We start from the raw sequence: 27,671 nt of genomic DNA, 5'->3' as shown, positions 1-27,671 counted from the left end.
CAGTAAAAAAAAATAATTTACTAATTATATTTAGTCAAAATTTATTCAATTTAAATAATTTATGATGAAATTAATATTTACTACTTAATTTTAATAACTTTACCTGTAAAATAAATTATTTTAAATGTTATGTACACTATTTATAATATTTATACATTTACTGTAGTTTAAGTTAAAATTGATTGTGTAAATACCCACTAAAATTATAGTTAGAATAGTAAGGTATGGAATCATGAACCAAAATCTACAAAGCAAAAATTACGAAAAATTAGGAAATTTATATGAGTTACAAAAGAGTCCGATGTTGATTAAGGTTGCATGTCCAAAATATAAGTGAGTGTCTGGAAATTTTGAGCTAAATGTCATTTTAATTAACATGCTTCTAATTACATAAACATTCACAATGTTAGCAAACATTATGAGATTATTTAAAAAGTTTGTATTTTCAGCAGTGTTGATGGTTTAAAATAGTTAATTCTTTTATATGCAAGTGTATGGTCACATAAAACTTCCAAAACCAGTTTCCACCCCTAACAAACTAAAAATTGCCCTTAAAACACTGACTGTTTTGGCGAACCTCGCCTCTAAGTGATACATGTTTGTATAAGCTTCCAAGGGAAACTGGCAGCAAGCAAATCTATTACACGAAGGTACCTAATGAAGCCACCTTGATTGAAGATAAAAAAAGCTTGTGCTAACAAATTACGTAGGTACTATTCTACACAGGTTTCACACCTTTTATTACAGTTATTTATTGTTTGGTTACCATCACAGCATAAACAGTCCATACGCTCGACAGTGGTGAGTTACAACCATTTGAACTAACCTTGAAAAAGGGCACTTGTTTCTGGCACCAGTACAATTCTTAAACTTGAGGTGGTCATAATCAGCTAGTGTGCCATTGTTGGGCCAACACAAGCCATAGCCAGGGCGAATATATTCAGATGTTGCCCAAAATATATATAAAAAAAATACTAACAAGTTATATAGTTAAAAAGTTACACACTAGTTGAACACATAATTAATGATATGTGTGTTTTAAAGACTTCGCAAAAGTACTAAAAACAAAAGTCAAAACTGTAATTTTTGCTATAGACCGAGGTGGGAGGAGGATTAGCATTATCGAACCACTCACAAAATGAAATCCTGACTATGGGACTGCAAGATGTGTATACTTCAAAACCTCTCCATGACTTCTGGCAAATTTCTCTCAGCTGAATAACATCGTTTGTTCCCGAACAGGGTGGAACTTGTTTGCCGCCGGTCTCGACTTGGCGTGGCTACGCTGGTACCGCAGATCTCCCTTCTGGCCGTCCCGACGATGACGCGGTTCTCACATCTGGCACTCCGTCTCCCAGTCGTCAGGTAGCACCGGCGTCATCAGGTCCACGAACTTGTCCAGCGAGCAGGGCTTTCCACAGTTGGGCACCTCCAGCTGCCGCGGTCTCTGCAGCCACGTGTTGTTCAAGTAGAACAGCTGTAATCACCACGAAGGAATTCCAAATTGCAGAACATGATAAAATTACGAAGAGCTGCAAGTTGCTGGGGGCATACAGAATGTTTTCTAAAGTATTAAGCTAAATTCACTCTGCATTTAATAATGACCTGCACATTTCCTACATTTGTGGCCAAAGAGAGATTGAAAAGAATGACATATTGACGTCAACCGGGCCTGCGCCCCAGAAGCCTGGTCAGCCTCCGCCACTTTTCCCCTCGCCACCGTCCCACTTCCCGTACTGTCAGCCGCTCCGTCTTGAGTACGTAGTCGTGTGTTTGGGTTTGAATAGCGCGCCATGAACTACCTCAAGAGGGCGCTGTAGCGGCAGTGCGTCGTCCCCCTAAATATGTAATAATAATATTGTATAGCTTTTTATTTTTCCCCCAATCATTTGTGTCGCCACTGACGGGCGGGGGAGTTTTTGTTTTGTTTATTATATAAGTTTTAGTAAGTAAGTTAAAGACGTTGACGGGCGAACCCGAACACGAAAGAAGTTGAAATGTATATACCTATATTTTAATTAATTAATAGCTCTAGCTTAAACAGTAATAGCGCTTTGGGAGGACATGTGTTAATTTTAGGAGTGTTTTTGTATTTCTTTATATAAGATTAGTAGGCACTTAATCGGAAAGGCGTAACGGTAAACTGGCAAGGCGGGAAGGCGCCATGTTGCTTCGAGGGCGCCCGGCGCTCGGGCAGCTCTACGCCGCCAACGACCGAGGTAAGACGCTGCCTTCCACACCCAGGGACTTCACTCTTGTTCACTGATCAGTAATTCCGTTTCTGCTTAATTCTTCCAATCGCTTTCACGTATCCCCGGGGCCTGCCTCGGTCGGGGGACTGTTTAACATAACCATTGTCTTCAACTCGGAACGAGTCTTTTCAAGTCTTAGTAATCGCTTGTGCAGGCCACGTGCGTGGGCCTTATTCCCTGCGTTCCGATTAGGTGCCTGTGGTCTTGGAGACGCACCTCGAGAGACCGTGTACGGGAGTACGTGCCAGTATTAAACGTATTAATTCTAATTGTCTCCTTGTATTTTTTTTGCACCGACCACGTGGCGACCTGTACCCCGTGAGCTGAGAGCGGGTCAGGTCTGAGTGTACTACGGGAGTTAACCGTAATCCAGTCTTGCTTCACACGGGTGACGTCACGCCCTGAGACGGATGATAGCCGGGTCCACGTGCTCTTCCACGTGGTGGCGCCCATTACCAAACAACACCGTAGCGACCCTCTCGAAACCCGAACCTCGACAAAGTGCTGTTTCCGAATATCTCCTTAAAGTATATCATCAAGCACCTCAACCGTTAATGTTGACCATCTGTATCATTGCAAGGATCCTGACAAAAATGCTGCAACAGCCTTTTGTGAAAGGATGAGTCAATCTTGTTCTTTCATGCATTACTGTGGTCTTTTTAATAAAATATAACAATAGTTTATTGCTTAGCCAACAAACTGCAGGTTACGCCATTTTAAGTTAATTTATTAGATACTAGAAGCCTGAAAGCTATTTTTCAATTTTTCAATTTCACAGGATAAACTAAAATTTTAATGAAAAATGGATATGGACTTAAAACCAATTTTGTTTTAGCATTTTTACATATGTACCTACAATTGTACATTCATCACAAGCCACTTATCTAAAAATTATAATGATAAGATGGTAATATTAAAGGCCAAATTAAAAACCTGAGCAAATTTATATCTCAATAACTTCCTACCACTTAATGATAAATAAATATGAACAGTTTCCAACACCTGCCAAAAAACACCTTAATCCGCTCTCAATGGCTGCTGTGGCCTGCATCCGTATCAGAAATAAAATTTATTCATTTCATTCCTATGCGCACGACTTCTCTCCCACGCACAAGAACATTCCGTGTGTTGTGAATCAGTAGTTTCGAAAACAGGGTCAGTGGCAGATGCAGGGGCATAGGGTAAAAATCGTTCCTTACCCCTCTCCCCCAACCGAAAGTGGTGAAAAAATTCAAAATATCAGTGACAGCAGTATGATATTTTGGGTGATGCAAAATGAGCTGTTAAAACACCTGCAACCAAAACTGCATGAGAAGCCGATTCGCCTACGGCTAATTATGTAGACATGTATAACGTGTAAGTAATGTATTTTTTTAAAATATATTTGTTCAAGTTTTATATATATAGGTAAATATAATTTTTTAACCTCCCCCTGAAAATTTTTTTTTTTTAGTATCTGCCACTGATGTCGATGAAATACCTACAGTAGTAGGGTAGGGAGTGTTAGGGAGTTAGTGTGGCGAACCCAGTGTTACCTTGACCTCGAACCTCTTGGACTCGACGATGTGCATCTCGAACATGAGCGCGGCGCCGTAGTCCGGCTTGAGCAGCTCCGCGAAGCCCAGGGTGCGCCACGCGCTGACGAGGGTGACGTCGTGCGCCGAGTACAGGAACAGCTTGCGGCCGGGGGCCCCTGCCGCCGTCGCCAGGGCGGTGCTGCGCTTGCTCGACAGCTGCTGGGTGATGAGCTTCACCAGCGGACCTGCGGAGACGTGTCGTGCATCCTCCTCCCCCTCTACCACCAAACAATACTGCGTGGGGATCTCCCCCCTTTCCCACTTCTCAAATTGTAAACATTCTCTCTTTGCCGCCAAAAAAAATAATAATAATAATTTGAAAGAAAACAGCGGGCAAAGTGGTTCTATCCCCCCCCCTCCCCAAACACGAAATAAAATTCTGCATACACCCCCGAAATCCAGTGAACATGCTTTTTGTGAATCTGGAGATGTAATCCAGTGCAAAACGAGTTCAACGATCCAAGCCCGTAGCCAGGATTAGTCAAGGTGGGGGGTCAGTATGACCATTACATAATTTATTTTGATGATGTAGCTTTCTTGATAGTTGAATTTTAAAAGGAAAATTTATTGTCACACTAAAATATCAGGGAATTGTTGACTTTTAGAACTCTTGACGTTTACACATAGAAATTTAAGTAACGAATTTGCTTGATAACAGAAAACTGAAAATTTTGTATTTTGGTTTTAATTTAGTTGTTAATAATATTTTTTTAGACATTTGTTTGATGATTTCATTAAAACAAGTCATAAAAACATAGATGTTAATATTGTTAAATACATGAAACAAATATCAAGTTTGTATGAAAGTCATGCTTACAGTAACACTTGTGCAAACCGGCATTAAATATAGACATAGACAACTTGTAAAAATACTATTCCTGCCGCTTCTGTGTATGAGGCACGTCGGGCCATATTGGTATGACAGGGAGGAAATACATTACTGTAGCCCTCTAAGAATAACAATAATCCTTCCTAAATAAACTTTCTGTAACCTTATGTAGCTAATTTGCTGTGATTGTCTTATTATGATTTTGCATTATTAAAAAAAAACTGGAAAGGAGGGGTTCCGAACCCACGAACCTCCCCTCTGGCTACATCCATGCAATATTACAAACATCATCAATTTTCACCCTCGTATAATTTACGCATTAGCTCATTTATAAAATCAACACAACTGATAATTAACCTACGCAACGAATATGGCATACAAAGTGCCCAGCAGGCAGCACTTGGATTTGTACCCATGTTCTGGAATCTATTTATTTTCTTCCAAATATTTATTTATTTATTTATTTATTTTCCTTCAGCATAGCGCGGGTTTCAAGCTCTGACCAAATTTCCGCCTAGTTATTCAACTCAAACTCGCTTAACATCCTTTGTTTACATCACACACAAGAGCCGGGGTTAACTTGTCATCAAAAGAAAAGTCATTAGTGACGACAACACACAACGGTACACACCAGGAATGTTGAGGCCCATGAATGGTCTAATAAGGAACCATCCCAAAGTGTGCCAGGAGATACTTCAGGAACAACGAAAACATATTAGGGTAACCGTGAACCCAGGTCTTCTAGAATACGAAACCAGTGCAAAACATTTTTTTTTAAAATAAAACATTTTGCTCGTTGATAGTCCTGTTCCTCGGAGTCATAAGACACTAAGTCACAAAAACCATAATTTTTTCAGAGAGCAGTTTAAAGAATTTTAATTAGTGCCTCACTTATGTACTCAAATATTTTCTACCCAAAATATGCGAATTTTTGACATATCGTAAACCTTAAGTATTGTATGCCAATAGAAAGAACGTCCAACGGTGGTCAAGTTAATGGTTAAAAGTGCATTTTGCCCAAAATTAGACTATTGTTTTATGCCTCCGAGGTAGGCCTACAGAATTTATTTTTACCACCAAGTCAACCGTCACCCCTTTATTTACTTGTTATTGGCAGTTCGACAGTTTCACTGATCATGACAGTGTGTGACAGTTTACATGATTCAAACATACATCCACGCCTTACCCGGGACTCTAACCCAGAACCCCTCGCTCTGAAAGACGGCGTGCATCCAACTCCACTACAGAGGTCGGATACCTTAGGGCCACTTTATGCCTTTTTTAATTATTGCAGCACGACCTTAACGACATGGATATCAGTGTTTTTACTCTTACCTGAATACTTATTAAATCAATTTCTGAAAAAATCACAGCCAGTAAACAGGAACCAAGGAATTAACTACAGTATTATCTGTTTTATACATCTAAGTTTGCAGCACATCTGAATAAAATGTCTAAATTAAAATTATCTATATTTTAAATTTGTTGCACATTTAAATAAATATTTTTAACAATACATTTTAAAAATATTGTAAGGGACGTGACAGCGTCATAGTTATGTTTCTATAACATATCTATATGTATGAATGTAGAGCATTCTTTGGGATGATTGATAAAGTTTAGTGACTCGCAAGGCACTTAATTTTATCCGTCACCCGTCGCAATATACACTCAAAAACAGCCATAGACGATCATTAATTACTTTCTACCAGGGTCGTGTCAAGAGGGGGGCGGCCGAACTCCCCCCCCCCTTGCCAATAAGTAAGAATGAGGGGTCATAGTGTGTGTTTGGCCCCCTTCCCTCATTATTTACCTTTGTATTTAAAATAAAATACTACCTCTAAATGAAACCGCCTTTTTCATTTAAAAAACATTGCTCAGGACTGCGATTTTTTATTTTAAAAAAATCAATTATTTTTCATTATGATTATTTAGAAAATTTTTATATTATTGCAAATATTTACTATAGAAATGTTCATAATATATTCAAAATCTTACCCCGCTATAAAAATAATTCAAAGATACCGAAATTTATTTTCGCCCCACCCCCTCCCACCCTCCAAACTCTGTAAAGTTGGCACATCCCTGCTTGCTGTCAGGTTTCAGGTGGTAATGGTGGGATAATACAAATATTGCAAAATCATGAATTTAACGCTCAGTCTTTGGGAGGCAAATGAAAGTACCTGGTAGTAACTATCGATGGTGAGCTTATTTTGCAAATATGTCACATTTACTAACAAACGGCACGGCACTGACCCCCGTATAACTTCTTCATTTCTGGAGTATGCGTGAAGATAGCGAGACTCTTTGCAGCTAGTGTCTTCATTCTGTCTGGGTACACTGACTTAGTCCATTCAGGTAAGGCGAGTCCGTTCTTTTCCTGGAACAGAAAACAAAAATCAATACACTATTAAGTGCTTTACACAACCGAAGGAGGCATTTACTAATGAAATGCCTCCCGGTAGTACAGCAAACACTCAACCGTCGCAATAAAAAGTACCGCATGTTTGCGTCTCGTAGGCGCTTTATAACGACTGATCACGTCCTGCCTGTAAACCCATCTCCGGAATTGGGCGTATTTGCACACTTTGAAGTTACAGTCTCCTCAAACGATGGTACCGCACCTGCTGATGTCTCCTCTAGTGCAGATACCATCACGACTAGTAAATATTCGCCGCATGAGTAGGGAAGGGGGAGGCTATTCACTAACTTTCACCAGTTAACAACACTAGCCTTAACTTTCGTCTTCTCTACAAAACACTATCCATAACTTTGTAACTGATCACACAACGGAAGTCTAATTGGACGGTCTTCCGTGGCAGCAGGAATGGATGGTTCTGTGGAAGAATTAGCAAAGCGCTGGTCGTATCACTTCCGTACAATTTAACAATTTATTACGTAGGTCTGTCATTTTATTTCGATAGATAAAGTCAGTGGCGAGTTAACGCCACATTCGAGCCAGCCATTACAATAGGATGCTCCACGAATTCACTACAGCATAGTAAAACGCTCCGACAATATTTAACAGCAGCAACATGGCTACTTCTTGAGAGATATGGTCACCCTTAATATAAATTGTTAATGAATATAACCCCCCCCCCCCCCACAAAGCTTAACGGGTGAGCGACGGATCCCAAGAAGTTTACATGCACGCGGAGAAATGCACTGCCGCCTAAGGTTGCGTGTCTGAACAAGACATCTCAGGGGACAAGAAGGGCAGGCTAAAAGAAGAACTTCCGTTACAAAAAACTCCCGATTTATTCCCATAAGTTCGTGGTACTTTGTACATACCCAAGAGTTATAAGGGACGTGTCGCTGTATACAGAGTGATTCTGAATTCGACCGACAAACTTAATCACGAGAAAGTAAGTTGAAAACATCTATACAGTTTATGGTCTTAGATGATTCACAAGGGCTGATACCTAGATGTATTTTACGTTAGAGCTGAACAACATCTTTATTATAAACTAGCCGGAATACCCGGCGCCGCCCGGGCTTACACATCAGGTCAAGTCTGTAGGGCATAAACTTGAAAGACTGGAAATTTTGATCTTTAACGCCCTCGCAACCCTCCTTGGGAGTCGATTTTCGTAAAATCCTTTCTTAGCTGATGCCTATGCAGCAAAATGAATATACGTGCCAAATTTCAAGTCTGTGGGTCTTATAGTTCCAGAGAATTCGTGATGAGTGAACCAGTGAGTGGTATTTCACTTAATACCCCTTTCCACCCCTTTAGGGATCAATTTGAAATAGTCATTTCTGGCGCACCCCTAGGGTACTCAAAGAATTTTCCGAATTTCATATCTCAAGGTCCACCGGTTCAGGCTGTGCGTTTCATGTCAGACAGTGTTAGGGTTTTAATAATGAGATAATAGAGAAAGTATTTAAGATATGACACTGAGCGCCTGAATTATTTACTATATAATTGAACGAAGATCTACAACCTCCGCGAATTTTCCTACAGTCTTTCAGTACTCGCTAGAGATGTGAAACATCTAACCTCGATAACGAGCAAATCTATGTGTTCTCATGTTGCAAATACACTTATTCTACGAAACTGGGACACGAAATATAACGTATGATTCTTTACAATAAAGCCGATCGTGATAAACGTAAGCAAATTGTGTTTTAAACTACATTTCTGGACGCAATTTACACTATTTTCCGCACCCACCGCTAGAATTCCTTGCCGGAGCAGCTACGTCGACTATCGAATCATTCGATTTGCAGACCAAATTTTAAACTGCACAATGAAATGGTCCCGATAAAAGCAAAAAAGACTTGGAAAAACTCCAGTTTTGGACCTGATTTTCTACACAGAATTTTTTTAAAACACTGCACATACTGTTTAAATTCATTAAACTTTTAATACTATACGGTTTTCTTTTGTATTTGTGAACTTTGGTACACGCCATTCGACACAGATTGCAACACCGTGGTTGTTACACATTTATGTATCTTGAAGTCCGCCACTTTCACGAAAATTACTTCCGAACCGAAATCTGCGATGTTACACATCAAAAATGTTGTTCAGCCCCCAACTTCAAAACCTTTAGGGGCGCACTTTAGACCACAAGTCGTATAGATGTTTTCAACTTATTTACTCGTGATGAAGCTTGTCGGTTGAATTCAGACTCATCCTACATAGGCTCCCAGCCACCGGAACCTCGTCACGAACACCCATAGATCATGCTGTACACTGTCCGTGGTGAGAGGCGACTATCTCTAGAGAACCTGCTGCGACCGCCCTGGACAGCGGCAGAGCGGCCGCGCAGAAGCGCGGACCAGCACATTCCCGCCGACGAGACGTGTGGGCGGCGTGCGAACTGCAGCCACTCCCTCGGCTATACCTTGGCCCATCTTAACACTGCTTCTACAGGGTGTCCACTGTAGGTTTCCTTGCAGAAAATAGTTTCCTCACACCGCAAAACAAGATGTAAAAAAGAAGTGACAGCGTTGTAGTAGGATTAAAATTTTGGAACACTGTGTTGGCACTTCCAGGGTTGAGTTATTTTATTTAGAAACGAGAATAATAGTTGGCGGCTGTAAGGTAGGCAACAATCAATACTGAACCTAAACATTTTGCAAGGATGCTGCAGGGAATCAAACGATGACCTTTCACTCATGGTACGGCACTTCAGGCCGCTCAGCCCGCAAGAGGGAAATCTTGGTATAAGATCTGATATGCCACGCTGCTACTCAAATAGAATACAGTATATAAACGAATACAGATAGATACATCCATGTGAATAAGGGCCGTGATTAAAAAACAAGCACAACTGACATTAATAACTGTGAGATCATTAAAGAAAATGTTGATTTTTCTGATAACGTGTTGATATCGTTTCCAAATGAACCATCACATAAGTGTTGGTCATGATTCAGGCAATGAATGAAGGGTGTACGTAATCCATGGCAGAGCCAACCGTATTTTATTAGGGTGAAGGGAGGAAGGCACGCAAAAGTTTTGGTAACGTCTTAACGGTTGATGGAAGCTATTAACTTGTTCAATTTAATGCTGAATTTCCTGCTATCTCCCCTAAATTAGTGTAGTAAAAAGTCTAATGTATCAGTATAGAAAAGCATCACTTTGTATAGTAAACTTCTCATACGATTGTATAGGTTAATAAATTTCATTACACGTGAAAAAAGATGCAAAAATTATTAAGTGTAAAGAATATTCGTCCAAGTTACAAGCGCCAACGAAAATATGACAGAAGAGTGACAGTGATGACGGTAATGGATTTTAGGTTCCTTGAGGAGAGGTCAACTATAATAAATATTTTATTATTTTCAAGTAACAATTATGAAGTACACATGTCAACACTTAACTAGTATACCATCTTACTTTCTCTTAACAAAACAATGGCAGTAAAAAAAAAAGTTTTACCATTATTTCAGTTACCCAAAACATTTTTTTTTACTTTATAACAAAATTATAATCTCAGAAGGTTTTAAAATTTTGTTATAAACAGTTTAATTCTATATATTACCTTCAATCATGCCTTATAGAAGTTTGCCAGAACTTTCACATTATTTATTTTAATTCCAATTCCCACCATCACCGCATATTAAATTAAAACTATACTTTGCACTCAAAGCATTAACGTTTCATGCTTGATACAAAACAATTTACAATTTAACTGTTATGCCTAACGGCGCAACCTTAAAGATTAACGTAGTGAGAAGGGCGGCAAGTTCTTACCTCAATTTCAAGGGTGTTGAATAACAGTTCCACATCAAGTATAGTGCTGATGTTTTTCCCCGTATTCTGCGTCAGATACGAGTACAGATCTGCGTTTTCTTCATCGATTTGCTTGATCTCTCGCGTCTGGTAGGCTTTAGTCTTCTCCCACTCGTATCTGGGGCACGGCTTCTTCATTACTATCAACTGAAAATTACAACAAAAAAAAAAAAAATATATATATTTATGCTCGAGGTTTAGGTATCTTAAGCCCAGAAAACTTTACGATAGCAAAAAAGAGATTAAAAATTGCTAATGAAATGTTATGTGAATCGACCAATGGACAACTTAAACGTACTGAAATCATTTCAAACATGAAACGCAGAACAGGATTTTAATAGAGTGTTAGGTCAATTTATTTAGAGCATCCCGACAGAATAAAGCACCTACACATATTGAACACACAAAATATTCAGATGTCGGAATTATTCCAACCATTCAAAAAATTTAAGGAAATATGTGGCAAATGCATAATAATGCAGTTCGAAATGGTACAACAGGAAAATGATCCCTGTAACACCTCCATACTAGCTTATCAAAGAAGTGTTGTTTTTAGTAATATAAACGTTGCAAATGACAGTAACAGTATCTATTATTTTATATTTAAGTTAAACACTGTTAAACTTGGAATATTTGATTGTCTTACCTTTAAAAAAAAATTACATAACGCATACACACTTAGCTGCCCAAGATACAATTTTAACATTTTTTTGACGTAATAATGAATTTTTTTTGTGTTTAAATTTAACGCTACTGGCTACTATATTATATGGTTTAAGATAATTGGAGAAAACTTTTAATTTTTTTTACCCTGCCTGTAAAAATTACACAATTAATTGTGAAGATTTGGACAGCTTTGTAATGTTTTGTTAGATTATGTCGTCACTAATAAAATATGGCTTTGTCGAGGCTACAAGAGTATTTGATGAGAAACACATTGACAAGAATAACTCGTGGCGTCAAATAAACTGTTCAGGTGACCGCCATTGCAGAGCTCCGGTTGTTAACGCACCATTTAGAAACCACTAAAGATTTCTTTAATGTTATTACGAGTAGAATTTAAGAGCCAGTGTGCTTGTGTATAAAGGTTACGTTTCATGGTTTCGTCTTTAACATGCATTTCTTGGGCAATTAAGAAGTATTAAAAGGGTGTTTTCACGGACGTATTTAGTACGAAAAATTCTAAACCTACTATGGTCACCGCTTTAAGTCCCTTAGACGTGCGTAAAAACCTGTGTTCAACAGTTCGAACCTGTAGCCGGTCCGTGTCCTTATCCTAATGTGAATGACGTCACATTGTCGTGCGGAAAACAGCCTTGTCTACAATTGCGATGCCCGATGCCCGATGCCCGATGCCCGATGCCCGATGCCCGAATCTACTGATTTCTAAAGTAGTCACCAGAGCGCAGTAAATATTGAGCGCCAAAATAATTGTTATTCGATTGTTTTTGTTTACTATTTCATGCTTTGTAAATGTGTACGCAGCTAAGTTTTGGATATTTAGTTAACTTGTGAAATTTGTGGGCGGTCAATATTATTTATTTTGAAAGGCAAAAGTAAGCTCTATCAAATGCCCGATATATTCTGTTTACATTTTGAAACGTTAAACGGGAACCGGGAACAGCATTGGTTGCCGTTTGTTAGTTTCCATGCATTGTGGAAGCAGCAGATGCGATAGTGAAATGTTCCGGGATATCCGTCTCCGTTTCCGTGCCATTGTAGAACGGGCCTTAGGGTAGGTTCCAAATTTAAAAAAAATAATAATAAGCGAGTGCATAGCAGGCCATACGCACGACTGTGCACATAACTTGTGCGAAATTGACATCTTGTATCCAAGTACCTAAATTAACATCCAAATGATTATCCCGTGACATCTGACAAACAATTTGTAAGCATAGTTTTTCAACATATAAGTAAATAAGTGTTATATAATTTATTTTAGTTAACAATTCTAACCACGGCACATTTTTTTTATTTACAAATTTTTCGAGTGACTTATAAGTAATAGCGTTGATTCATTTTAAAAGTAGGAATTACACCTGAGCATTCATTGTATTACCTCGACATTTTTTGCTACAATATGGCTGATAAATATACATAGTTCTCTAATCCCGCCATAATGGCTTCCTACTCTACTCTCATTGTCTGCTGCGCCATGCGTCCGTAACAACGACCTTCCTATGCGAGAATGTGAATGAGTAGGTTGGAAAACCTGGCGGTGGAATCTCGTGCGCACGACCTACTGTATACTGTACTGCACCGCAGTGGAGCTCGTGTGAGATCAGGGATGCCAATTTGGGTGTTCCTCCCCCCCCCCCCCCCCCAATTTAAGGGGGAAACAAGATGTAAAGGTTTTTTTAAGGGGGTACATTTATTTAGGGGGATTCTTTAGGGAGATTTTTTTTTTTTTTTTTAGCGAGTACATACGTTATTTAAGAAATTTTTTTGAGGGCGTGAAATTAAAGTGTATATCTTGAAAAAAAAAAGTGAATATAGAACAACTCAAGTGGCGCTGGTGGCTGAATTTAGCACTACGGCCAACAACAACTTGCTGGTCAAGAGCAACGAATTACGTTTTCACTTTTACAGCTTTTACTGTTCCGACGTTTTCACGTCAGTTGTCACGTTGAGGTTGTGTCCGTTAGTTTGTTGTCTACTCGCGAGTTTTATTGGATTGCAAAGTAAGTCATTTATGATTTTCTGTGGTGCCAAGGAATGAATATGAAATGTTGGGAGACCGATCCGGAACTTCAAGGTTAGTAAACTTGTATTCTTTAAACCGAAATTAAATTCGTACATATATAAAGTTGTAGATACTAAAAGGTATTTTTCAAAATTATTACGCTCTGTTTGTGCAGACAAATAAGGACATGTAAACACGCATAATCTATATTGAAAGTGAAAAACGAGGTTCAATAGAAAATAATTTTAGCTCTCAAACTTTAGGGGTTTTTAATCGACATCTAGTGGGAAAATCACTGTGTGAGATGCGCAGTCGAGCAGTGCAGTCACCTTGTCGAGGGCGCGCGGCGTGGAGTGCACCGGGATGGGCTGCCACGGCAGCTCGTCGTTCCACACCTGGTGGCCGGTGGGCGGGTACAGCCCCGCCAGCAACACCTGCGCGCTCATCAGGCAGCGGTCGTTGGCGCTGCTCTCCATCCACGTCTCCCCCGGCGAGTACAGGCGGCTCACGAACGTGTCGTAGCGCTGCCGCAGGTACTTGCCCAGAGTGTACATCTGCCGCTTGCCCTCCTGCCGGCAGCGGTCACAACAGTGCCATTTCCTCACAGCTCTGTTGGCGAGCAGAAGGCAACAACCGATACGTGTATCCATATACACAGGATGAATCTGAATTAGGCTGCTGGTTCATCAAAATAAGTTGAAAACAAATATACGACCTGTGGTCTTAAGTGCTTCCCAGGGCTGGTATTCGTCTTTGAAGTCGGGATTGAACAACACTTTTACTGCAAATAATAAAGTATTTAGTACATAGCACTGAACGTCTAAATTTTGTTTAATTGAACAAAGTTTTACAATAATCGCGAGTTTTGTCGCTGTAGCAAAATTATTTCATTGAAATAATTGTGTGTTCCTACTTTTATTTTACGCATATTTTTGTGGTGTGTTACTGCCCCCCAATTATTTTAATGAAATAATTTTGCTGCAGTGACAAAATTCGCGGTGTTTGAAGCACTTCATTCAATTAAACATAATCCAAACGCCCAGTGTTCTATCTTAAATACTTTCTCCATTATGTTATACATAAAAATGAATGTGTGTGTGTTCGTCTTCTATGCGTTCGCGCGTGGTTCATCCGATTGAGTTGAAACTTATCACATTTGACCTTCAAAACACAAGGAAGGTCACTGTCTAAGTGAGATTATGATAAAACCAATACTTAAAGCTGAATTTAATTATTCTTGATAAAATTTCAACATTGCATTGATAACTCATTGAATTGATAACTCATCGTTCGTTCTCTATGAAATTTTGCACGCTTGACCTTTGAAAACATGGAGGTATTAGTCTATGGAGCGGTTGTCTATTGTGAAGCTGAAGTCAATTGTTTAGAAATTTTGGGTAGCAAAACAAATTGTAGCTGTATAAAGGCCAATATGCTATACATTTGTTTAATAGCTTGAAAAGAACTCGCTAGGAAGAATTGTAAAGATGTCCATGTAGTAAATATTGCTAAACAAACATAATACCAACATCAATAAATAAGGGTTGAACTTAATTATAACCAAAAACTGTTTTGCTATGCAGAAGGAAAATGTAAAAAAGGGAGTGAAAAGAAGTGTAGTGGGTATATAAAGTTACTCTGAACTACTCTTCTGTACTCTACTGTTGTCAGAAATAATAATATTAAATATAAATATTAACAGTAGTTCTCTCTGGATATTAATTACTATGAATATTAATACACTGTCGAGTATAGACTCTTTGGTTATTTTATATTTGTATCTGGGCGCCACCCTTATGTACAACTTAACTTCTTTACTAGAATAGGACTAGTGTAGTGTGATACATAAGAGAAAAAGGAAATAATTTCACACTTCAAATCTAGAATTGGCATGAGATTGACAACATGTAAATTAAGGTCATTAAGAAAGCAAACATATGCACTGTAAAATAATAACAGGGTAACATAGGATTAAACAAATACTCTTTAATCAGGAAAATTATAGATAATTATTGGTTGGACCAGTGGTATACTATTATGTTTTCTTAAATAACAGGAGGTATGTTGCACACATGATAAAACACAACAAAAGTTCATAAGTTCAAATTAATTATGTCTGTTGCTCTCAATCTAGAATCGAATTTTGGTGTGAAAAAAATAATGTTTATTATCTTCGTAATTCAATTTAATTTAGCGTACCTCGGCTGAATTCAGTGTGTAATTGTGGTAGAGCATCATGAGAGCTCTGTCTCATTTTACCTCTGGGTTAGAACTAATTAAAGTGTAGATCAGAATTGTAATTGGCTTTAACAAATGTTTATCTCAGTAGGGCTTTACTGTGTTCAGTTCAAAATTCAATGTTTGCCGTAGGCAATATTAAAATTACGTTAATGCGGAAATACAGTTCATTCAGGATAGCATCATGAGTCAGATTTACTCACGGTAATTCACTCCTAATTACACGTCATATAGGACGTGCCCTATTTAAATAACATGTAATTATGTTTCAAACGACGATTGAAAACATCCTAGTAATAGGATGATCTAATTAGCTCGTAGATATTTCAGATTTTTAAGGGGATTGAAACCCAGGCTGTCTAGCCAACGCCGTCGTTATTCCAAGACTTTTTCTTCATTACAGTAATGACGCTTATCTTAAGTAACATGGCCTCTCATTGGCCGAGACAAAAGATCGTTGACTTAATTACCACATCAAAACAAAATACAGACACTTAACAAACAAATTAATATGCTAAGATGTCTTAAATTTTAAAACTTGATTTTTCAATAATGAAAGTTTTGTTATGCAAATTACGTATCAAAAGTTCAATTTGCCGTTTAAGTCAATTGATCCCTAGAGGGGTCTAAAACACGAGGAAGGTCACTGTTCAGATTAGATTACGATAAAAACCAAACCTTAAAGCAAAAATTAAGGTAGCGTACGAATAGTGTCTTATAATTACCAGTACGTATTTTATGTCAGTTCCTCTTTTCTGTAATCCGAATAATAATATTGGCGTACGAGTCGAGAGAGATAGAGAGTATAGAGTGATAAAGAGATATATAGATATATTGATAGATATACAGAGTGGTATAGGGATAGAGAGATATAAATAAATATATATAAATATATAGATTAAGAGAAATATGAATTTTTACTTTGAGGATATAGATATACAGAGAGATAAAAATAAATTGTTGGAGATATAGAGATATAAATACTTATAGAGCTATAGTTATATATATATAGAGAGATAAGAAGATACATATGCCTACAGGTATAGAGAGATATGGATATATAGTGAGATATAGAGAGATCGAGTGATATGGAGAGTAAAATATATATATATATATATATATATTAAGAGATTTATAGATACATAGTTACAGAGGGATAAAGAGAGAATCGATAGAGATGTTTTGTATGTGTGTACGAACTTCAAAAAAATAATTAAAGAGGCATTGCAGACATTAGCTAGTGTACAATAAAAAATTTGTTCAACCCCAACTTCAAAGAAGTAGGCTATACAGCAGTGGCGGATCCAGGATTTTGGTTTGGGAGGGGCTTGACCCAGCTGAGGCTAGGCTTTATCAAGGCATACACTAAAACAATAGTGGACCCAGATGCTTTTGGAGGGGGCTTGAGCCCCTTAGCCCCCCCCCCCCCTCTGGATCCGCTACTGCTATACAGCCTGGGAAGCACTTAAGACAATAAGTAGTTTCGATGTTTTCAACTTATTTTGTCGTGATGAACCTGCAGCTAAGTTTGTCGGCCAAATTCAGACTCATTATACATAGGATACACACACACACACACACATATATATATTCATATATATATACATATATATATGAATATATATGTATATGACTATTAGTGTATGCCCAAAATTTGTCTTAAGGCTCGTTCACACGTGCCATGTTACATTTTGTTTTGATTATTCCAGATACGAGTTGGTTATTTCTTTTTCTTATCATTAACATTAAATTGGGGCAGGTATTTTTCGCGAAAAAAAACTGTTCGTTCGTTAGACTGCAATGATATTTGCCTTAACTAGCGATTTTTCTTTTAAAATTTTCGGTCATCTAAAGGAGAAGCCATCGCCCTGTTTGGCCGGACCATTCAGGACGCGTTTGCTTCCGCACGGGATGGCTTTGATTGTTGTGCTGACAGTAGGTACACATGAACCTGAAAAAAACCGTCAACCACGAACACGATTTTACAATGCTACAATTTTTTTTTTAACACATAGCTGGTCTGGAAATCTTTCCCAGAAAATATGTGGCCATACTATTAATTAAGGTATTTTCCTGTCAATTTATTCTGATAGCTCTCTTGCGTTTGCTGGTGAGTAGGTAGCAAATATCAGATGTTTACGAGCAGTTATTCTCGAGCAGTAAATACGTTGAAGAAATCTGAGACGAAGCATAAAACGCAAGATCAATATCGTGGTAAACTGACAGAGAAAGCCCGTAAATAATGTTGATGACGATTAAATGAAATAGCCAACTTTAGGTTATATGCATGCCATGTGAATACAGAAAATGAACTTCCACCGAGTGAAGGCTCTTAGGTAATATTTGAGTCAATTAGTTAAAATTAACAAAATTGTCTGGCTACTTGCGAAACGCAATTAACGTGCAGCATACGTCTGGAGTAAATATTCGCATCAACTCTTTACTTGTATGCAGTGCTAATGAGTAGCTTAAGTGGAACCCCGGCAGAAGTTGCTCAAAAACCAAAATGCTGTCAGAACGACTCCACGATCGTCTGCATACTTGGGCCAACGTCACCTGTTCACTGGCTGCTGACGTGTGAGGCGTCTCAATTGAGCAACCTGTGATTCGATAATTCATTGATCGAGGGTCTCTTATTAGACCAGAGACATTCAGATTAACACTGAACCAATAGCAGAAGCAGCACAAAGGTATATTTATTTGAATTTTGGAATATCACGAAACGAATCCACGTGTTTTTCCGACGTCTACTCATAGTTATTAGGTCGAACCATTTGGTCCAAAGGTCAGAATGTCTGAGACCAAATTACCAAAGATAAATCATGAGATGCGGGATATTGTGCAATTATAAATTTTTAAGAACTTTTAAACATTTAAACTGACTTATTTTATTTATTGAAGGGTTTGCATTATTTTTTTCATTCATTAAGTTTCTCTAATGGGGTTCTATAGCATGGTTTAAAATATTCAGTTTCAAACTAACATTATTTTTTTTGTACTGTGTAATAACACGAGAAAATTGTAAACTAGCCTGATGTTGAATTGCATTAAAATAAATAAACTGAAGTTTATTAACGCCAGATTTCATTCTTCAATAACCATTAAGTACTTGCATACAATTCATCAGGTATAGTATAGAGGCAACCAGTGAACACATTATGGCTTGGGGCTGGATAAGGTGTCGACATGTAGAGACTGATGTGTAGGGCCATGCATTTTTCGCCAAAAAAAATCTGAGCACTCATTAGACTGCGATTAAGGTATTGCCCGTGCCAGCGGTTAAGTCCTTGTAATTGGCGGCCGTCTGCGAGAGAAGCCATAGTGTTATTTGACCGGGCCATTCAGGACACGTTTGCTTCTGCGCTGTGATTGGTGTTCGATCCGCAGATATGTGCCTGGAAGAAACTCAACCAACCACGAAGCACAGTCGCGAAAATAATTTCGCGAAAATTACATGCTCCTACTGATGAGTGGTGAAAGGGAGCAGCGACAACCCCCACCTGACTTCGGTGAAATTAACAGCCTGACCCCGCCGGCAATGCTGTGGTAAAGTGAAACGTCGATAAAAAAAAGCACGTGAGCTGGACACTCACCGCCGTGAGCATGCCCCATCCGTCTTGCCAGTTCTTGTTCTTGTAGGGGTCCGTCGGGTACGTCTCCGTGGGGGTTCGATCTCCGTGCCGGAACACCTGCGGCAAAGAAACTTGATCGTGCGCTAACAGCCACGGACGGCTATAACTATGAATACGTGGCGAGGAGAGACCACGCTGTAAAAAAAAAAAAAAACAGGTGTAATTTTACATTCAATGTATGTGGCAGCAGCGTCAGTGTAGTTTTACACTTTTTTTTTTTTTTTACATTTGTGCTCAAGTAACGATATATGATATAAAGTGTAAAAGCACAACTGATATGTTTTGGTAGATACGTCATTTTTACTTTGTGATATGAAAATTTTACATACGCATGCATGTTTATGTATATCACAACTGTCAGTTAATTTTACTGCATCGCTGAATAAATTAACAATAAAAAATATCGTGTGAATTTGTAATACTTCCAAAGATATTTTACGTTCTCGTAGCTTAGAGCGATTTTTAATTTTATCACATACTTGGCTGTTTATCTAAAATCTCAAGTTCAAGTTCTCGTCCATCTTGCAAACTACTAAATGGGAATACCACTTTCGTAATTTCGTAACCTTATGAAACTTAATTAGGTGTTTTGTCAATATAAATTTATGTTTTTGTATATATATATATATATATATATATATAGAGAGAGAGAGAGAGAGAGAGAGAGAGCAGTTTCGTGGTAGTTGAAAATTTACTGACATTGCTTGCTCTTTTTTAATTACGTATGTGTGTACCTACAAGTACAGTATACTTATGAAAAAAAAACAGGACACTGATTTACTAACACTTTTTGTAGGTGTAATTTCATCCATACATCCAAATCTGTAATTTAACACATTACATACTTTTTGTAATAAAAGGTGTAGACCTACATTAGTGTATTTTGACCGAAAGCTGTATCACTATAAATTTTTTAGAAACATTTGTGTAGAAATTAACCAATAGTATTAGTTTTTCTAAATCACATGACAAAAATGTAAAATTATTGAATCTTTGCTATGTATTTTTAGAGTATACCATTGCGCGGGATGTGTCATCGCCAGGCTGCCCTACAAGTATCTATAGGTTTCGACGTCTTGTGCGATTGGATCAGTACTCTGACACGCGAGAGAACACGATGAAGGGAAGTGAAGCGCGACGTCGGCGAAGAGGGTGAGAGACCCCCATCGAGAGTGGCGCGACGAGGAGCGACGGGATCGCGAGAGTGCGACGGAGTGGCGCGAGACTGTGAGGACAGGCGCGAGGTAAGGGGCGAACCACTGTTGAGCCTAGCTCCAGTGAGGAGTGCGAACTGCGGAATTCGACAAACATTGAGTGACTTGAGAATAAACATTAAGTGTGGTGATTTAATAAGTAATGTAAATATTAGCAGCACATACAACTATATAAAATTAATTGGGCTATCCTTACGAACCCGTTTTCCCAACTCGAAACAATATTTAACACACAGCTGTTTCATAGTATATGGTAAAAAAAAAAAATTCACTCCCTTCCAAATGTGTAATTACAAGCAGCCTCCACAGAGTTGAGTTTTGAGCATCCCCACAAACATTCCTTTCTCTTCCTTCATTATTTTTGAGAGTCTGCAAGGACCAATTGCCCCCAACAAAAGCCTTTCCTTCCTTTTCAACCAGGCTCGTTGTGCTGTTGTTTCCCCTCGCAGGCGGGCCTGCGTGACACCCCCTGCGGCGATTTCTTCCGCTGACGAGGGTGCTTACTTCCGCTCTCTTCCCTGGAACACATTGTTTTCTTCTCACTGCCTCGTCCCGGCTCTTGTTCCACTGTCGACACTTTCCTCTGAGGCGTTCGTGCCCCGAGGAACGGCTAGCAAGCCACTAGGCCAGGAAACCAAACACATAATACGGCACAAACCGTTGAAAAATTTGTCCACAGTTGAATTTCTGCACAGTGGTAGAGTCGACTATGCTTAACAACATGCTGAAAGGTTTCCGCTGTAGACCTTGTGCGTATCACTGAAAACTAGCAGTTAAGTCTTAGATAGCAGCGACTTCAGCAGTCCATTAAAATGCTTCACATTTATGCAGTTTTAAACGTATACTCTCCATAAACATATCAAAATAATCTAGAAACGCAAGCTACAAATTAATGTTAAAAATATTCAGAGTGTTAATATTAAATATAAGATTTAAATTAGTTAAGTTATGAAATAATTTTTTTTATATACCTATATTTGACACCCAGATAAAAATTACCATTTTCCACAAAAAATGAAAAGCCCAATGTGAAAAGTTTCTTCATAAATGTTTTTGGGTATTCTTTTAGCTTTCAGACAGTATATTTGTAAAGAGTCTAGCGCAATAAGTTGACTCACTAGAACGGCCCGAGCGTCGCAGGGTGTATCGAACTGCGGTGGTTCTAAGCTCTCACGGCCGGCGCGACATTGCGACACTCATTACACTAGGTCTTTCTTAAGGATTTTTATAAATTTACCTAATTAATTTGATAGGGTACATTTAAGCTACATCTCTCAAGATATAGTTTCATTTGATTCTCTTATATGAACGATTTTTGAGTCAATATGAAAATTAACACTAAATGATTTCTGCTTGGAATTTGTAAATCTAAAACTGTTCGAGATCTTTCAGTCTAATTTTTGTTTGTACTTTTTAAGGATAGTCTTGGAAACCTTGTTACCAACGATATCACTTGTAAAATTACAAAACTCTGCCTTGTAGTTTTTTTTACAAGTGATATCGTTGACAACAGGGTTTCCAAGGATATTCCTTGTAAAAAGTACAAAAAAAAGTTTACAATTTTGCTTTTATATCTGTGGTTAAATAATTGGTTAAAAAATGCATTACTTAAATTTGAAAGTTATTTCAATAACACATACATATAATTTCTTATGCATAATTTTATTTTCGATCAGAACAATGCAACATTATATTCTAAACTAGCTGCAATACCCGGCGTTGCCCGGGCTGAACATAGGGTGAAGGGGACCTTTTACGAAATCAGATGTAGTTAGTAATTGTCTTCTTAATTTGAATGTCAAGTGTGAAAATTAATTTATATCACTTTCAGATCCCGACAGACGTTGTTCTGCCAGTTTATGGTTATTTACCTTCGCTCTATCTCAACTTATCTCTCCGTCTCTATCTCACTCTACTATCTGCCCGACCTGGCTTTGCACGGCTATACTAATGGAAGAAAAAAAAGCCACATCTCCCATTTATAGCAATGGTAAATAAAAACAATTCAGTGAAAATTATTACAATGCTGTATAATGTACCGGAGAGAAAATGAATAGCACCGATGGTCTCCCGACTCGTGCACACAACGTACAACTGATGTACCCGTACTTCGCTACGGCAGTCTACAGGCAGATCACTCTTGCGCCGCTCATTATACATGCCCCTCCTTGTGGGTACGCCACTGCCGCGCGATGCCCGTTGCCATGGAGACGCAGAAGGCATGAAAAATGCAAAATCCTGTTCTCATGCAGACAAAGTACCCACTGTTGCCTGGTTTTAACCACCCATAGATCTAATTTTCGGAAAATGTCATCCTGCGTAACATAAGGAATATTACTGTGAAGTTTCAAGTCTGTAAAATATATATACGTGAAAAAAAAGGGCAATAAAAAAACAAATTAAACACAGAGAGAGTAAAAAAAACAATAGTTTAGGTTTGCGATTTAAAGTGATAAAAAGTATTTAAATACTAATTGAACTCTTATGAGGGTACTGATTGCTTCGTTGTTAATATCACACGGGTGTTTTTTACTTGTATGGGAAAATTAAGAATGATAAGGCATCTAGTGCGTGGCAACAATGTTAATAGGCAATAGCGCCTGCGGCATTGTCAACACACACTTCGTACGTGTACTGCATGTTGTATCTAACCCCCTTCAATGCATTTGATTCTAAATTGGACTTTTAGTAAGGATCTCTAATGTTATTAATAATATAATATAGCCTATAGCCTTCCTCCATAAATTTACTATCCAACACTGAAATAATTTTTCAAATCGGACCAGTGGTTCCTGAGATTAGCGCGTTCAAACAAACAAACAAACAAACTCTTCAGCTTCATAATATTAGTATAGATCATTGTAAGAAATGTAATTCTTCACAATAAGTTTACAACTACATACATAATGATGCAAATGCTACATCTTTAAGTGCTAGGTCAAAGCTTTTTTTTTCACTTTTATAATATTATTTTCAAAAATGAATTAACAAGATTGCTATTGCAAAATATTTAGCATAAATATTTTTTTTAAGTTGATATATTTGTGTGCTGGATAGCGGACTTCATTGGATCTCACAGTGGCAAAGAGCCGGGTGGGTGTTTTTGCAAGGGTTTGACCGTCGTTTATGACCCTAGCGGCGAGAGGGTGCCTGTCCCAGAAATACTAACGGTTAAGGAAACTAGCCTTTCTCTTTAGTTACGTACGGGTCTGGTACTAGCACAATAACCTTTCGTCAGTTTATCAAAACTTTGCGGGGAATTTGATCATTTCTGGGCTAGCTCTGTTTCACCATAGTAACGGAACAAATATGATCGGTAGTGATTTCATGTTATTAAAGTAGCAGTATGGCGTGTGCAGAAAAAAATTAAACTAGGTTTGCTGTACATTTCACGAAAAAAAGTGCACTCGTTTCGAACGAAATCGCGAGTTCATTAATACTGTCCTCAAAATGTTATCCAATGCTCGTTGTGAAAATTTACACGAAATGATTATAAATGTTATCCCTAGAAATAACGCTATTGGTCCCAGCAATAGTTTCATTATCTGTTTTAAATTTAATAATATTATAGATATTAAAGAGTGAATCATACTACAACACCATTCTAGCTAAGAAAATAACATCCAGAAAGTTTTATTTTTATCTAGGTTTGCGGTAATACACTTTTGATATGCAACTAGGAAATGTTCTTTCTGCCACTGTACAAAAGTTACAACTTTGTGATAATTTTCGATACATTAAAAATCTTTGTTTCTTAAGAGCGAAAATCGTTCAGACCCGAGCGACTTCAGCTACCGCTGCAGTAAAGAACACACTACGCATCTCGAAATGCTTTAGCGGTCAGATCGATTGTATCAAGACTCTCAACAAACATAGCAATTTAAAGCTTGAGAAATATACAACAGCGTTTATTAAGGCAATTTTTTCTTCATATTTGTGTAATTTGTGTTTATATTTCCTTAAAATTGAATTAAAATTGTTTTATTAACTTTAACGATTTAAATTGTCTATTAGATAATAAGATATTAAAACTGTGTACTTTTTTATCTCTGTTGCCACGTATCGCAATGTTTCTAGATTAATTCTAGTATTCATACTGGAAGTCTGCTACATAAATTGTGTTTAGAAGAGCATTATTTGTGGATCGTTGCAAGAAATTATCATTTAGGACATAACTGCACGTTTTTAGTGTGACGCACAATGTTTGAGGAGGTAATCTTTTCACATGTTACTAGAAAAAGTTTATATTATCACTGTACTAAAATTTAGTTAAAAGTGCATTTTCCATACATTATAAAATTTCGATTTCGTGGGAGCGAAAGTCGTCCCAGCGCTTGCGGCTGTAGCAGATGTCTCAGTACGTACACAACACTGCTGCGCTCGGAACGCCCTAGCGACCCATTCAATTAAGCTAGCTTCTTAAAACAATATGTCATTTTAAAGCTTACGAAATATGCAACAATTTTTTTAAGTAATTATTACTTTGGCCCTTTATATTTATGTGAATCGGGTTTTTATGACCTTTATTGAGATAAATATAAAGGGCCAAAGTAATAATTACTTAAAAAAATTGTTGCATATTTCGTAAGTTTTAAAATGACATATTGTTTTAAGAAGCTAGCTTAATTGAATGGGTCGCTAGGGCGTTCCGAGCGCAGCAGTGTTGTGTACGTACTGAGACATCTGCTACAGCCGCAAGCGCTGGGACGACTTTCGCTCCCACGAAATCGAAATTTTATAATGTATGGAAAATGCACTTTAAACTCAATTTTAGTACAGTGATAATTTCATTAATTAATCAATTTTTTCTTAACTTTTATATTAATAATAGAAACAATTTTCAATATAAATATAAACAATAGTGTTTCTAGATAAGTTTAATAAGTTTATGGAGAGTATACTTTAAAAACTGCATAAATGGGAAGCAATTTAATGGACTGCTGTAAGTCACTGTTATCTAGGACTTAAGGCGATTGGTGCACGGTAAAAAACGGTCACAGGCCCGAAAGCATTGAATTTTGTATCATATGATCATTAAAGAGTCTAGATGCCTATGTGGGTGACTGTTACTATGTAGGGAGGTCAGGAGCTTAGTTACAGCTCGTCAGTGGCGAGGTGGCCTTCATACGGGAAGGGTGTTGCTGGTGGTCGCTCTGCGGCCTGCCATCTAGGAGGAATTAACAGAACCTCGAAGGTGTTATCTCCCTCTCCCTCTAACACACAGCCGATACGGTTCTGTCGTGCCCGGAGGAGGGGAAAGTTTAGCAGGTTTTCTCTTTCACTCATCCTTCGCCATGGGGAGGCGGAATGGATTATTTATTTGTTCGCAACTGCGCACGTCATGTGGCTGAGAGCGCACATCTTCTCACTCAACTCACTCGTTCTCTCACACTATTTCAATAAATCTTTTCAAATCCTCAACATCAATACTTTAAACCATTGCGCTTCCTACGGATTAATTATATTTCATGCACGAGCCCGAATTCAGCTGCAAAAAAATAAAACGGGTAGTCAATTTTTTTCTTCAAAAACCTTCCGAAACACTGTGTGTTAAAAAACATTCTGAAAGCCCATTTTTCTAGATAAATGGAAATTCTAAATCACCTACGCCACAAGGAAACATTGTGCTTTAATATTATGTAAAGAAAACACCTCTTAGTTTTATAGTTATGTAAAGGTGGTATGATATGTTTTAGATGTCGCACCATCTTATCATCCATGTAGAAGAGTTACCCGAAAAGCTAACAAGACTATTGCCATGGAAATTGAAATATGGTTAAGGAAATATTTTTCAAATGTTTGTAAACAGTAAACAACACATAAAAAATCTTATAAATGTAAAATTAAAATACAAACAACCCTATAGCAAATTTAATTTCTATATGAAAAAGTCTACAATAATGTTTACAAGAAACGAAATTGCAATAGCAATACAAAAATATCGCAATTTTGTTACATTGTTAACATATATATTATTTTTAATAAAGGCAATAAAAATGGCATACTCAATATTTGGAATACAATAAATACCTTAAGCCCTACATAATTGCTGCGATATTCACAATAAATGCTTTTCTTAAATATAGTAATTAAAAAACATCGTAAATAAATTATGAACATACATATTATGGTGAAGGAAAGTGGACACTATCACACTGAAAAATCTTAGAGGGTAGTTTTCCTCATCTTATTTCTTTCTTTGCGTTTTTGGTCTTGTTCATTAAAATATTTCATGTTCAAATACTTGATACGCATATACGTTCTTGTCCTGACAAAACAGTATATAACTTCTTCTGGATATTTATTTTCAGTAGTTCCGCAAATAATTTTAGTCAGTGATTCAAAAATCCGCTCTTTTTTGCACAAATTGTTGCCATGAACATTATCAAAACACATTTCAGCGATCTTTATTAATTCCAAAAATTCATTAGTGGGACATTTTAAGTTACCCTTTGATTGTACATGTATCCAGCTATCGTCCTCCGAATTGAAATCCGTAGTGCCAAGGTCAGGATATTTATTTCTGAAACGATGAGCTATATAGCCAGAAACATATTTCAGCCCTTCAAGAGAAATTTCGTCACTTGAAAGGGACCTGGCCTCTAAATCTAAGTCTATTTCTTCCATGTCAGCAAGATCTATTTCATTTAAAGGTGATTTCTCTTGAAATGTCTTTGTAAAATACATTTCCTTGCACAAAAGTAGTTCTGTAATTTCATTCTGATAAGCACTGTCCTGTTCCATTTCATTTGACGAAAAATCACTTACCAAACACATTTCGTCTGTCTTCTCATCCGTGTTTTTCCGTTCAGCAAAAACTGCTGCAGAATGTTTTCACAATATGTAGTTTATAATTCTGTATCTAAAGTCAATGGGCGACAGATGCGTATTTTGATGTCCCATACCTCTAATATACGGAGAGAGAAAAAACCACTCTAACACATCTTAGTTCAGTTTAACTGTTAACAAATATTTAGGTTAACAGGTCCTATACATATTTCC

General features: G+C 37.7%; 1 protein-coding gene across 1 annotated transcript in view; it reads right to left on the bottom strand.

Moving 5' to 3' along the window:
- Positions 1-348: 348 nt before the first annotated feature.
- The window catches only part of LOC134542503 (testicular acid phosphatase homolog), a 70,775-nt gene continuing 43,452 nt past the window's right edge, over positions 349-27,671 (bottom strand). Inside the window, exons 2-7 of the mRNA XM_063386852.1 lie at positions 19,417-19,512; positions 13,915-14,154; positions 10,864-11,049; positions 6,915-7,038; positions 3,788-4,014; positions 349-1,477 (exon numbers count right to left, since the gene is read on the bottom strand). Of these exons, the coding sequence (XP_063242922.1) occupies positions 1,334-1,477; positions 3,788-4,014; positions 6,915-7,038; positions 10,864-11,049; positions 13,915-14,154; positions 19,417-19,512 (1,017 nt within the window). The 3' untranslated portion in view covers positions 349-1,333. The remainder of the gene's footprint in view (positions 1,478-3,787; positions 4,015-6,914; positions 7,039-10,863; positions 11,050-13,914; positions 14,155-19,416; positions 19,513-27,671) is intronic.

The sequence above is a fragment of the Bacillus rossius genome (assembly GCF_032445375.1).
Source record: "Bacillus rossius redtenbacheri isolate Brsri chromosome 4 unlocalized genomic scaffold, Brsri_v3 Brsri_v3_scf4_2, whole genome shotgun sequence".
Lineage (NCBI taxonomy): Eukaryota > Metazoa > Arthropoda > Insecta > Phasmatodea > Bacillidae > Bacillus > Bacillus rossius.
This window is presented reverse-complemented; position numbering and strand designations above follow the sequence as displayed.